At 44.2% G+C, this 13673-nt stretch overlaps 1 protein-coding gene across 3 annotated transcripts in view; it reads right to left on the bottom strand.

Moving 5' to 3' along the window:
• Window positions 1-13673, bottom strand: part of Rpgrip1 (RPGR interacting protein 1) — a 50736-nt gene that overhangs the window by 28399 nt on the left and 8664 nt on the right. For all 3 annotated transcript variants that reach the window (XM_029469308.1, XM_021182684.2, XM_021182686.2), the window contains exons 5-9: window positions 13079-13207; window positions 8245-8350; window positions 5285-5308; window positions 3473-3619; window positions 1045-1118 (exon numbers count right to left, since the gene is read on the bottom strand). In XM_029469308.1, coding sequence (XP_029325168.1) covers window positions 1045-1118; window positions 3473-3619; window positions 5285-5308; window positions 8245-8350; window positions 13079-13207 — 480 coding nt within the window. The remainder of the gene's footprint in view (window positions 1-1044; window positions 1119-3472; window positions 3620-5284; window positions 5309-8244; window positions 8351-13078; window positions 13208-13673) is intronic.

Raw genomic sequence — 13673 nt, 5'->3', positions numbered from 1 at the left:
TTAAAGAAAAGAAAAAACTGTTTCTGAGCCAGGTGGTGACAGTACACGCCTTTAATCCCAGAATTTGGGAGGCAGAGGCAGGAGAATCTCTGAGTTCTAGGCCAGCCTGGTCTACAGACCGAGTTCTAGGACAGGGGACACACAGAGGAAATTCTCTGTAAAACAAACAAACAAACAAACAAACAAACAAAACAGCAACAACAACAAAAACCCACAAGTGTTTCTGAATAAATGGCATATAAAAACTACTGGGTTACCTAATTATTAAGATTTTTTTTCAGTCAGGTGTCAGTGGCACATGACTTTAATCCTAATCCTCACACTGGGAGGCAAAGGCAGGTGAGTTTGAGATCATTCTGAACTACATAGTGAATTCCAGGACAGCCTAGTCTACATAGAGAGACCTCGTTTCAAAAAAAAAAACAACAACAAGTTTCTTAGGGGGCTGAGGATATAACTATAGAGCTCTCGCCTAGCGTGAACAAGGTCCCTGAGTTTAGTCCTCAGAAATGTGTGGATCAAACCTGGAATTCCAACACCCTGGAGGTGGAAGCAAGAAGAGAAGTTCAAGGTCATTCTTGGCTACACTGTGAGGAAGACACCAGACACACATGCAGACAACACACCCATACACATAAAATAAAAAATAAGTAAAAAAAGAAAGAAAGAAAGAAAGAAAAGTGATAAAAGACCTAGAATGAAGGTGAAGGTGCCCTTACCTTCACGTAGTGTCAGCTGTTATCAAACACACAAGCAGGGCAAAGCTAGTACTACTGTGTACAATTTGCCTTTCCTTTGAACTTTATTGTTATCTTTTTTTTGTTTTGTTTTGTTCTTTGAGACAGATTTTCTCTATTTAAAGCCCTGGCTGGAACTTACACTATAGACCGGACTGGCCCTGTGGCCTCCATTTTTGCCTGCCTTTACCTCCAGAATTTGGAATAAAGGTGTGTGCCAGCATGCCTGGTCAATGTGTTTTAAACCTGGAAGGTTCCATAGTTCTTTTGTAGAGAACGATGCTCTGGGACCAGACACTGTACTCACTTCTCTAAGAGTCTGTCATAACTGTCACTCAGCAGTTTCCGTTCCTTTTCCAAATCTTCAACTCTGACCTGAAACTAAGAAAGACAGAATGTTTGAGACCACTCTGGTCTTGCTTCCCATCACAGATTAGAGCCTGGGCGTAGGCTTTTCTATACTGGTTCTACAAGGTTTCATTTGAAGGATTTGTGGGCAGTGGTGTGCACATCTTTAATCCCAGCATAGAGGCAGGTGAATCTCTGAGGTCAAGGCCAGCCTGGTCTACAGAGCAAGTTTCAGGGTTACACAAGTAAAACGCTGTCTCAAAAAAAAGAACAAAAAAAAAAAAACCATAGAAGCAAGGAAAGAAAGGGAGGAGAGAGAGAGAGAGAGAGAGAGAGAGAGAGAGAGAGAGAGAGAGAGAAAGGAGGGAGGGGAGGAAGGGAAGGAAGAAAGGAAAGAAAGAGTAAAGAAGAAAGGAAAGAAAAAAGGTCAACAAAACCAAAAACAAACAAAAAAGATCAGAACCAATTGGAAGTGAAAGTGGGAACTTTTATTAAAATTAATGAAAACTTTTTGAGCAAGCTTTCGTCATGTCTATGTTCCTGCCACCAGGGAAGTGACAATGAACTATAAAAGATAAAGGTGGTTAGTGGTATGCTCAGAAGATAAGGGCAACTGCCACCAAGCCTGATGACTTGAGTTTGATCCTCTGAACCTACATGATAGAAATGGGGGGAAAAATGTCCCTCAGTCATTGTCCTATGACTGCCACCCTTGAGCTTCGGTCTGTGTGTTTGTGCATACAGATACACAATAGATAAAAAATGTAAGGGGAGGGCTGGAGAGATGGCTCAGCAGGTAAGAGCACTGTCTGCTCTTTCCAAGGTCATGAGTTCAAATCCCAGCAACCACATGCTGGCTCACAACCACCTGTAATGAGATCTGATGCCCTCTTCTGGTGTCTGAAGACAGCTACAGTGCACTTATAATAAATCTTTGAGGGACTGAGTGAACGGGGTTGACAGGAGTGAGCAGGGCAGGCTGGAGTGAGTGAGGTCCTACAAAATTCAATTCCCAACAACCACATGAAGGCTCACAACCATCTGTATAGCTACAGTGAACTCATACACTAATAAATTAAAAAAAAAATGTAAGGAGAAAGAAACAGCCAGTCCTGGTGGTGCACATGATTAACCTCAGCCTCAGCCTCAGGCAGATCTGTGAGTTCCAGGCCACCCTGGTCTACATGGAGTGCATTCTAGACTAGCCAGAGCTACACAGTGAGACCCTGTCCCAGGAAAAAACAAAAGAGAGAAAAAAATACTGGAGAAAGACAAAAGAGCAGACAAGTGTATATCCTCAGATGCTGCAATTGTCTTAGCTACATGGTTTAGCCACCTTGGAGGCTCACTGCCCATATGTGAGAATATTATCAGGGCTGCAAAGACAGGCTAGAGACTAAGAACACTGGCTGCTGTTCCCAAGGATCTGGGTTGGATTCCCAGCACCCACATGATGGCTCACAAACATCTGTAACTCCACTTCCAGGGGATCTAATGCCTTCTGACCTCAGCAGAGACACTGGACACTAAAATCATGCATAGACAAAATACCAATAGGTGTAAAATAAATGTTTTTCATGGAGTAGCCATATTGTTGCTAAGATGTTCATTTTTAACATCTCGAAGTTGGAATACAACAGTTTTTAATTAAAAAAAAAAAGTGCCAGGACTAGAGAGATGGCTCAGCAGTTCAGAGCACTGGCTGCTCCTTTAGAGGACCAGGATTCAAGTTCCAGCAACTACATGGTCACACACAACTGTATATAACTCTAGTTCCAGGGGATAGGCACATGTTTTTGTTTTTTCTCTTTTTTTTTTCTTTTTTTTTCTTTCTTTTGGTTTTTCGAGACAGGGTTTCTCCATATAGCTCTGCTGGCTGTCCTGGAACTCACTTTGTAGACCAGGCTGGCCTCGAACTCAGAAATCCGCCTGCCTCTGCCTCCCAAGTGCTGGGATCAAAGGCGTGCACCACCACTGTCTGGCGGGATAGGCACATGTAAGGAGGCAAAATGCCCATACATAAAATAACCTCTATTTTAAAATGACCTTATTTATTTATTTATTTATTTATTTATTTATTGGGTTGTTTTATCATATAATCGAAGCTGGTCTCAAACTTACTATACATGCTGAGGTTACAGGTGTATGTTATGTTAACACACGTTTTGCCATGGTTACAGGTGCATGTTAGTACGTGTTTTGCTTTGAGTCAGGGTTTCACCAAGATGGACTGAATTCAGAGACCTGTGCATGGCAGCATGCCTGCTTTATGCAATGTTGTGGATCAGAGCCTGCCTTAGGTGTGCACGGTAAGTACTCCATACTGAGCCTCACCTGAGCCTGGACTACGATACAGTTGATAGTGTCTTCTCAGTACTATTATTTACCTCCTTCAGAGTTATCTGCAAGATAGACACATCTCCCAGCTGAGTCCTCAAGCTCACAGCCTTCTTGCTCTCTTCACTCAGCTCTGCCTTGAGCTCATTCACTTGACTGAGGAAGGCATTATGGGCTGTATCCAATATTCCCTGATTCTGCAGACAAAAGGAAATTCTTCTAAGAATGATCACATGACTCAGGAGGTGTGGTCTCCACACAGCAGCAACTCCGGTATTCTTAGATGGAGGCCACACAGAATGACCGTGTGGTGGTTTGACTAAGAATGCCCTTGTATGCTCATATATTTCAATGCTTGGTCATCAGGGAGTGGCACAACTTGAGAAGGATTAGGAGGTGTGGCCTTGTTGAAGTGGGAGTGGGCTTTGGGTTTAGAAGCCAAGGCAGGCCCAGTGACTCTCTTTCTTTTTCCTGATGCCTGGGCATCTGTATGTAGAACTCTCAACTGCCTCTCCAGCACCATACCTGGCTCTGTGCTACCATTCTCCCCACCATGATCACAATGGACAACCACGATGACAATGGACTAACTCTCTGAAACTGTATGTAAGCCCCAGTTAAATGATTTCTTTTATAAGAGCTGCTTTGCCCATGAGTCTCTTCACAGCAATAGAATACTAATTAAGCCAGACCTTGAGGATAATGAACAACACAGTACCCGGCCCCTGTAAAGTGAACCTTCTCCTTGAGGATAATGAACAACACAGTACCCGGCCCCTGTAAAGTGAACCTTCTTTGTTTTTTTTTTCCTCCTTAGCATTTCTCTGCAAGTATGGTTTTCCTTTTAGGGAGAACTTTCTTTCCATTCTGAACTTATCGCTGGAGCTATAATTTTTTTTCCAAGACCTGGTTAGTCCCTGATTCTAAATTAGGTGCCATTTTCAAAAGCTGGCATTATTTTCCAAGCTATTTGGGTGATTTTTATAGTGATACTATTTCTCCTCTTGCCCCTGGGGAGAAACCAGCTCTAGAAGTTGTGTGCCGTTTTCTGAGGCTGCTTCTGTCTAGGCACAGCTGAGCTCCTTGGAGACCCTCAGTCACAGGCACTTACGCACTTTTGTATGCACCGCTCACAGTAGGTAGGGTCAAAGACTGAAGAAGATCAGATGAAGAGCAGCCGCAGGACACCCTGTTGCCTTATACATCTCACAAGAATTGACTCCTGGGGGCTGGAGAGATGGCTCAGTGGTTAAGAGCACTAACTGCTCTTCCAAAGGTCCTGAGTTCAAGTCCCAGCAACCACATGGTGGCTCACAACCATCCGTAATGAGATCTGATGCCCTCTTCTGGTGTGTCTGAAGACATTTACAGTGTATTTACATATAATAAATAAATCTTTAAAAAAGAAAAAAAGAATTGACTCCTGGGAATTTCTGAGTAAATGTTATAGTTTGCCATGGTGATAAACTGAAAAAAAAAAATACCACTTAACTTAGGACTTGTATTTTGATTTCGCTGAAAACAATACAATAAATATCATTTATTATAGTGATAGCATAATTCATCTTATTAGAAACAATATGACTTAATAACCAATTTAATTGCCTTAATTCTGCTGTCATATAACCCACAGATGTACACAGATTTCTTTGGATTTGATAGCTTTGATTACTAAGAAATAGAATCAAAGAAGCTATATTAATTTCCTTCTGATGCTGGAAGTGGTGGCATGTGCCTTCAATCCCAGCACTCAGGAGGCAGAAGCAGAGAGATCTCTGAGTTTGAGACCAGCTTGCTGTACAGAGTGAGAGATCCTGGATCCTGTCTCAAGCAACCACCACCACCACCACCACAAAAATTACCTTTTGAAGCAAGTCTTCGTATGCCTGGAAGAAATGAGTAAGCATTATTTCACCAGTTCATCAATTTCATGAGCTATTTGACATCTCTGTAAGATATACATAGTCCAGTGCGGCATTCCACACCTTTAAACCCAGCACTCAGGAGGCAGAAGCAGGAGGATCTCTTCGAGTCTTAGTCAAGCCTAGAAACATAACAAGTTCCAAGCTAGCCAGGGCTGCAGGGAGACCTTATCTCAGAGAGAGGAAAAGAAACGCTGCGTTATGTAGGCCTCAGCCGAGTAGCCACGTCCTGGAAGGCGCAGACGCCACTGTGTCCACTCACCCCGAGCAGGAACCTAGAAGCCCACTTCTCCGCTGCCCTCACTCGCTCCTTTGGGGACAGGGTCCATTTTTTTTTTTTTTTTTTTTTTTGTCTGGGACTTAAAATCCCTTTTTCTGCAGGCTTCTGTCCACCTGGGTCCTTGGTTCCCCTGCCCGGGGATCAGTAAGAGTTCTGTGTCTACAATCTGTTATCTGCTGTTCCAGCCTTTAATCTGTGCTCCTGACTTCTACGATTTTCTTTTTAGATTTAGTGATTTTATGTGTATACGTGTTTTGCCTGCATGAATGTATATGCATTACATATGTACCTGTTCCTGCAGAGGTCAGAAGAGGGCATCACATCTCCTGGACCTGGCATTAGAGACAGTTGTGAGCCCCTATGTGGGTGCCAGGACGGAACCTGGATCCCATGCAACAACAAGTGCTTCCGACCTTTGTGCCATCTCTTCAGCCCCTTTCCTAGCTTTGGTTGGTCTGTTTGTTTTGATTTTTTTTTTTTTTAAGGCAGGCTCTCACCCCGCCAGGTTGGCCACGGACCTGCTATGTAATTGATGATTGCCTTGAGATATTGCGATTCTAGAGACATCTGAAGATTTCAGGACACGATATAAAAACTCTCCTACTTTAGCCACCTGGGACTAGTAACTATTGGTACTTTGTAGCCCTTTCCCTAAAGAAATTCTTTATCTACCAAGATGTGTTTCAATTCTCATGCTTTTAAAAGCCTGTGAGATCTTTTGGGGGGGAGGAAGTTGATTTTATAATAAGATTATGCAAACTCCCTCCCCTGCTGCCACTGTCTATGGGCTGAAGCCCAAATTCCTACCATGGGCTCTAGGACCTAAGACTTCAGTGTGTCGACATTCACCTTCCTAGGAACTTTTTCTTTTCTTGCATTCCTGGTACTGCAAGATACTCTCCTGATATTTCAGAATTCAGCTCATGAACTTCCTCTTTGATGAGTCCGATTTAAAAGGTTTTTAAATTTTAATTTCTACTGCATGTGTACATGGGTGTTTTGCCAGCACGTGTGTCTGTGCACCACCACATGCCTAGTGCTTGCGGAGGCTGGATCCCTGGAACTGGAGTTACTGATGGTTGTGAGTGTCCACGTGAACTACTGGGAATTAAATATGGTGCCTCTAGGAGAGCAACTGATGCTCTTAACCACTGAGCCATCTCTCCAACCCCCTTTATGAATCTTCTTCTGCTTTTACATCTGTCTCTGGGGACCTGACCACTCCTTTTCTTTTCCTCCCGTTCCTCATGTAGAGTTGTTCTATGAACTTGCTGCAATCTCACTCCCGCAATGGCCTTAGAGACTAGAGCTGTGTCACTCTTCAGTGTGATCTTTAACTTGACTTAAATAAACAAGCAAACACCGGGGGCTGGAAAGAGACACTTTTGCCAGTAGGATCTTTATCTTGGTGCTTTGCGCAGTTTTGATACTCTGTACATACTGGCTCAATAAACAGACAGTGCTGAGTCTCACTTAGACCTCGACACCACATTTCCACCATCCTCACAGTGGCATCTAACCTGGTAAAGGGGAGAGCTATGGTTCTAGCCTGAATCAACCCCTGCTGTGGTGGTTTGAATTATGCTTGGCCCCGGGGAGTGGCACTATAGAGAGTGTGGCTTTGTTGGAGGAAGTGTGTCACGGTGGGGGAAGGCTTTGAGACCTAGTCACTTGGGAGCCATCCTTCTGTTTGCCTTCGGAGCAAGATGGAGAACTCTCAGTTCCTCCAGAGCCAAACCTTTTCTGGACACTGCCATGCTCCCTGCCATGATGATAGTTGACTGAACCTCAGAACCTGTAAGCCAGCACCAATTAAAGGTTGTCCTTTGTAAGAGTTGCTTTGGTCACGGGGTCTGTTCACAACAGTAAGACACTAACTAAAATACCTACTCTACCTCTTCATCTTTTTACACCTTGACCCAGTTACTTATCTTCTTTGGGGTGTTATTCCCTCAGTGCTGTTAGGACCTCGGCCAGCGCTGTGTTACAGGGCACTGTAAGCACCCAGGACCAGGTCCTCAGAATATAGGAAGTGCTCATCAAAGGCCTGACTCCATCCATGATGATTACAGAATTACATTCTGATCCCTTGGCTTGAGGCCTTACCTGACACAGATTAACTCTGCCAAATTCCATCTTACCAGGCCAGGGCCTGAGCCTTCTCCATAACAGAAATGGTGAACAATACTGAGAAAGCAATAGACTCGCAAGGCTTGGGTTGAATACCCTCTGTAAATTATATGACCTGAGGCAAGTACCTTAGTGTCCTTGAGTTGAAAGATCACATAGGTAAAAGAGAAAACAAAAACCATCCCGGTGTGGTGGGCACACTGGCAATCCAGCATTTGAGGTGTGGGCAAAGAAAGGATTGTGTAAGTTTGAGGCCAGCCTGAGCTACACGGTGAGTTTCAGTCGGCCTACTTTACAGAATCAAAGCCCAACACAAAGGAGGGGTGGATACAAAGTGGAGGAAGAGGAGGAAGAAGGAGGGAAAGGGATGGGCTCATTTTTTAAGTGACATCGCTGCCCTTTTTGAAGGGCTTGAGTTTCGGGCCTCATGCATGAACCCGTCCGTGGGCTTTCCCCTCTCTAAGAAGCACAGCTGGTTACAACAAGTCACCTCTTGAACTCGTGTCAGCTGGGCTTCTGTGGCTGCCAGGGAGGTATTCCTCTCGTGTAAGAGCTTCTTAAGGCGAATCAGCTCCACGTTCTCCTTAATGGAAACTCTGCAGATAGAAGACACTAACTGTCCCATCTGGGGCCATCTGGGACCTTCTGCTGTTACCCATTCTGTCTCCCATAACATATCAGAAGTAGGAAGTCTGCAAAATATCCCTTCTCCTGTTGTTAACTGTGACAGCAGAGACCTGAAGACCACCAACCTTAAACCTTGACTTCTAAGAAAAAATAGGAACTGTTTTTTTTTTTTTTTTAATTACGGCTCTTAAAATTTCTCAGAAGTCTTACAGAATCCAACTGAATATATGCCTTATTTCCTTAGAACCGTAAATATAGCCACAATGGAAAGCTATTACTATTTCCCAACCTATGGGATGATGTTTCCAGGTATTTGATCTAATTTACATTTTTGAGACAATATCTCTAGATAGACCAAGCTGGCCTTTTAAAAAAATGATTTAGTGGGGATGGTGGCATATATTTTTAATCCTAAGTCTCATACTTGAGAGGCAGAGGCAGGCAGATCTCTGAGTTGGAGGCCAGCCTGGTCTACAAATAGATTTCTGGGTCATCCAGGGCTACACAGAGAAATCCTGTCTTGAAAAGCAAAAACAAGCCGGGTGTGGTGGCTCACGCCTTTAATCCCAGCACTTGGGAGGCAGAGGCAGGTGGATTTCTGAGTTCGGGGACAGCCTGGTCTACAAAGTGAGTTCCAGGGCTATACAGAGAAACCCTGTCTCGAAAAACAAAAACAAAAAGAAAAGAAAAGCAAAAACAAAACAAAGCATAACAAATTACTTGATGGCACACAACTTTAATCTCAGCACTTTGGAGGAAGAGGCAGGCCGATCTTTGTGAGTTCGAAGCCAGCCTAGTCTGCAAAGCAAGTTCCAAGGCAGCCAGAGCTACTTAGCTACTTAGTAAAGCCCTGTCTCAAAAATAAATAAATAAAGGTTTAAAATATTTTTAGGAAGGATTTAGGCTCATTCTGTCTCAGTGACTCTCATTCCTAGCTAGTTATGAATGAGATCTTTAAAATTACACTGATATTTAGAGACTCCACCTCCAAGTAATTAAATATGGGGCTTAAATGTTCAGTGTTTAAGGATCTCCACAGGTTTGGGTTTGCAGTTCATTGGGTAGAGACAAGGACTTCCAAGCATGTAAGAGGTCCCAGGTTTGGTCCCTGGCACTGTGTAAACCAGATGCAGTGGTGAATGGCTGTAATCCCAGTGCTTGGCAGGTAGAAGCAAGAGGATCAAAGGTTCAAGGTCACCCTTTGCACCACAGTGAGTTTGGACCAGCCTGAGTTACATGAAACCCTGTCTCAAAAAAGCAAAATAAAATAAAAATTCACTGGACTGTCTGTTACCCAGCCTAAGGTAGCAGGGATGGGTGAAGGAGGGCTGCTATCAAGTAATGGAAACCTGGTAGAATTCTAAATGCATATGTTTAAGAGAAAAGAGCTGTATTTGTATAGTTTCAGCTATTCAGCTATACAATACTTTGGGGGGAAAGGCAAAACTGTATACAGAGAAAACAGAAGATCATCAGCGATTGGGAAAGGAGACATAGACAGGCAGAGCACAGGTATTTTTAGTACAGTGGATATGATGTGATATAGAATGCAGATCCATGTAGTTACACACTCGCCCAAACTCCGAGTGTGCACAACAGCAAGGATGAATGTTAACATCAGCTCTTGCCTCTGCCTTAATGTTTGTTCATTTTTTAATTTGTTTTCTCTATTTTTCCTTGGCCTGCCTGGAATGCCCTCGTCTAGGCTGGCCTTGCACTCACTGAGATGCACCTGCATCTGCATCCCAAGTCCTGGGATTAAAGGTGTGCACCCCCCAGTTCTGGCTGTTAGCTCATTTTTGTGATAAAGACACCACACTTCTAGTTCAGTGGTAAAGAGTACTTTCTGCTCTTGGAAGGTCAGAGTCCCAGGGTAAATCAGCAGTAAATCCTAATTCCAAGGGATAGGGCGCCCTCTTCTGGCCTCTTTAGGCACCAGGCAGACAGTCTCTGCAGGCAAAAATTCATTTGTATACATACAAAAACATGATACATTTTTGAAAAAATAAAAACCTGAAGAGTTGACTTGGCAGTTAAGTCACTTGTTGCTCTTGCAGAGGGCTGGGATTCAATTCCTAGCATCCACATGCTGGCTCCAACCCCATCTTCTGACCTCCCCAGACACCAGGCACTCACACAGTACTTGCAAGCAAAACATTCAGACAGGTAAAATGAAAATAACCTGAAAAGTCTGTAGACAGGAGAATATGATAGTCCCTATTCAATTTTGCTATGAAACCGAACAACTAAACAGTGCAGTCTACTTGTCTGTGTGTGTGTGCGCATGTGCGCAAGGGCGCGTGTGTACATTCATGCTCGCACTCATTCTCACACACAGGCATGTAGAAGCCAGAGTTTGATGTTGGTATCTTCCTCCACTTTATATGATGAGACAAGGTCTCTCACAGAGAATCTGGCTAGGCAGTGAGCTCCAGAGAGTCCCCTGTGTCCTGTGTGCTGACATTGGAGGAACATGCTGCTGCCTCACCCAAGTTTTCCGTGGCTGCTGAGGTTCCTAACCCCAGTCCTCAGGCTTGCATGACAAGCAGTTTACTGACTGGGCTAATCTCCCTAGAGTCTTTTAATTTTTTTTTTCTTTGCCAGGTGTGGTGTGTCTTGCCTTTGGTTCCAGCAACATCCCACATAAACACACACACACACACACACACACACACACACACACACACATACACACACACACCCAGCCATCTGTTCTACTCTTGAGCTAAATCCTCAACTCTTGGACCAGCAGGTAAAGGCACTTTTGCCACAGAAGTTGCACAGCTTAATTTCGACTTTTGGAACTTACAGTGGAATAAAAGCAGCAGCCCCAGAAGGTTGTCTTCTGACATGCACACACACGTGTACACCTATACACCCCCCGACACACACACACATCATACACACAATAGTAATAAAAGTTAAATAAAATCGTTTGTAAAGGTGGGACAGACTTGTGCAGGGTTTCCTTCCTTCATTCCTTTTGCCTTTCAGCTTTAGGACAGTCAGGTTTAAAGGGGAAATGCTTCAGGGCAGACAAGCTGCAAATCTCAGCAGCTCCTCAAAGGAGAGGCATGGCAGAGGGAAGGGAGAATGCCATGTTAACTCAAGTTCCAGGGCATCCAACTTCCTTTTCTGGTCTCCATGGGCACTGGGCACACCTGTAGCACACAGACAAACATGCAGGCAAAATACTCATATACATAAAATATAGATAAATAAGTAACGATGGCAGTGGAGGTCACCCACGTGGTGGGGAGGAGGCCTTAGAGAAAGAATGAAGCCTGATATGTCAGGGCAAACAAGCTTCAAAAACTCATAGATAGGAGAGAAGAGAAGGCTTTGACCTATAAGAAACTGCGCTGAGATGGGGAATTGGGAAGGAAAAAATTAGATTATCCCATTAAAGGGATAAGTATTCTATCCATCTCTTTCTATATTTTATCAATTCTTTAAAAATTTCTGGCCAGGCAGGGGTGGCACATGACTTTAATCCCATGACTCAAAAGGCAGAGGCTGGGGGATCTCTGAGTTTGAGGTCTACTGATTGAGTTCCAGACAGCCAGGGCTACAGGGAGAAATTCACTTCTTCTCTTCCCCCTCCCCTTTCTTGAGAGGACTGTGTCTCACTGTGTCAGCCTGGGATTCTCCTTGTAGACCAGGCTGGCCTCCAACAGAGGCCCACCTGAGTGTGCCTCTTGAGTGCCGGGATAATCTACAGACACCGTAACCGGAACACCTAGCTCACCTACTTCTTTATAGGCAGGGGGTTTTGTTTTGGGGATGTTTTGTTTAGTTTTGGGGACAGGGTTTCTCTGTGTAGCTCTGGCTGTCCTGGAACTCACTCTGTAGACCAGGCTTCATACTCACAGATCCGCCTGCTGGAATTAAAAGCATGCGCAATCACCAACCACCACTGCTCTCTTAATTTTCTAGGTACGCCTAGTGTAAAAGTAACTTTTATTTGCCTGATGTAATTGTCACCCTGGAGGTTTACTACCTCAGTCTACTAACCTAGGCCTAGTGCCAAAAGCTTCCAGCCTCCGTACAATCTAATCTAGGTCTCTAGAATGTTTTCAGCTTCTGAGACTTGCTGCTGAATAAACTCACCCTTTCTTCTTTCTGATCTCTGGCTAGCTAGTCAACTCAGCTGTTCTGACTCAAACTCCTCTCCATGATAACCGATCCAATCTGGTTTCTCCCAGATTCTCCTGAACTGCTCAAACCATCTGTCAATCTGTTCTGATCTTCTCGCTCTTCACCCGGTCTCGTTCTGTCTTCATCTGTGTCTAGTCTAGCTTGTTTTCTTTGCACCCTGCCCCTGTAAAAGGACCACTCCCTCTCCCCGTCCTCCCTCTCCCATTCCCTTCTATCCCCCCTCCCCATCTGTACTGCCCCTTAAGAAACTTCCCTTTCCTTTCCTCTCCTCCCGAGAGTTGGGCAGATCCTAGTTTGTCAAATGTTTCTCTGATTCGTTACTTTGTCTGCCACTCAATTAGACATCACTTTTAAACCTGGGTGCTTCCTTGAACAAAGTAACTTTACCTTCATTTGGGGGATTAATGGGGTGTACTAAGGGCGGGTCTGTATTTAAGACACAAGGAAATCTTTTTTTCCTCAGAAGTGAAGAAACGTGGAGCTAGAAGCCTTGCCTTTTCTGTTCAGTATGGTTTGAAGCACAAAATGTTAGCTCTCACCGAAGCTCTGCAGCCTTCTGAGTGCACTCCTGTGAGCTTCTCTGTTCAGGCTTTTCAACTTTGGATGTTTTCTCAGGAGATCTGAGGATCTCTTCCACATGTGTAGAGTCAGTAGTCATGATGTGAGTACTGTTAGGCATACAAAGTCCAACGAAATTAGCCCAAATCAGGAACTGGCGGATAAAAACTATCTTGTTATAACTGAGGAAGAGTAGAGGGAAAAGCAGAAACTTCTTAGAGGGTTTAGAACTCATCCAGTCACTTACAAGAAAATGTTAGTTAGAAAGGTTAGCTGGGCAGTGCACACCTTTTATCCCAGTGCTTGAGGGGCAGAGGCATTAGGATCTCTGTGAGTTCAAGGCCAGCCTGGTCTACAAAGCAAGTTCCAGGGCAGTCAGGGCAAATCAGAGAAACCCTGCCCCCCCCAAAAAAAGTTTATCTTACAAAATATAGCCTTCAATGTCAGATAAAAATAAAAAGAAAGGAGAATACTTTGTCATGAAAAGGACTTTCAAGTTGGACGTGGTGGCGCACGCCTTTAATCCCAGCACTCCGGAGGCAGAGGCAGGTGGATTTCTGAGTTTGAGGCCACCCT

This window comes from Mus caroli, chromosome 14 (genome assembly GCF_900094665.2).
Source record: "Mus caroli chromosome 14, CAROLI_EIJ_v1.1, whole genome shotgun sequence".
Classification (NCBI taxonomy): Eukaryota; Metazoa; Chordata; class Mammalia; order Rodentia; family Muridae; genus Mus; species Mus caroli.
This window is presented reverse-complemented; position numbering and strand designations above follow the sequence as displayed.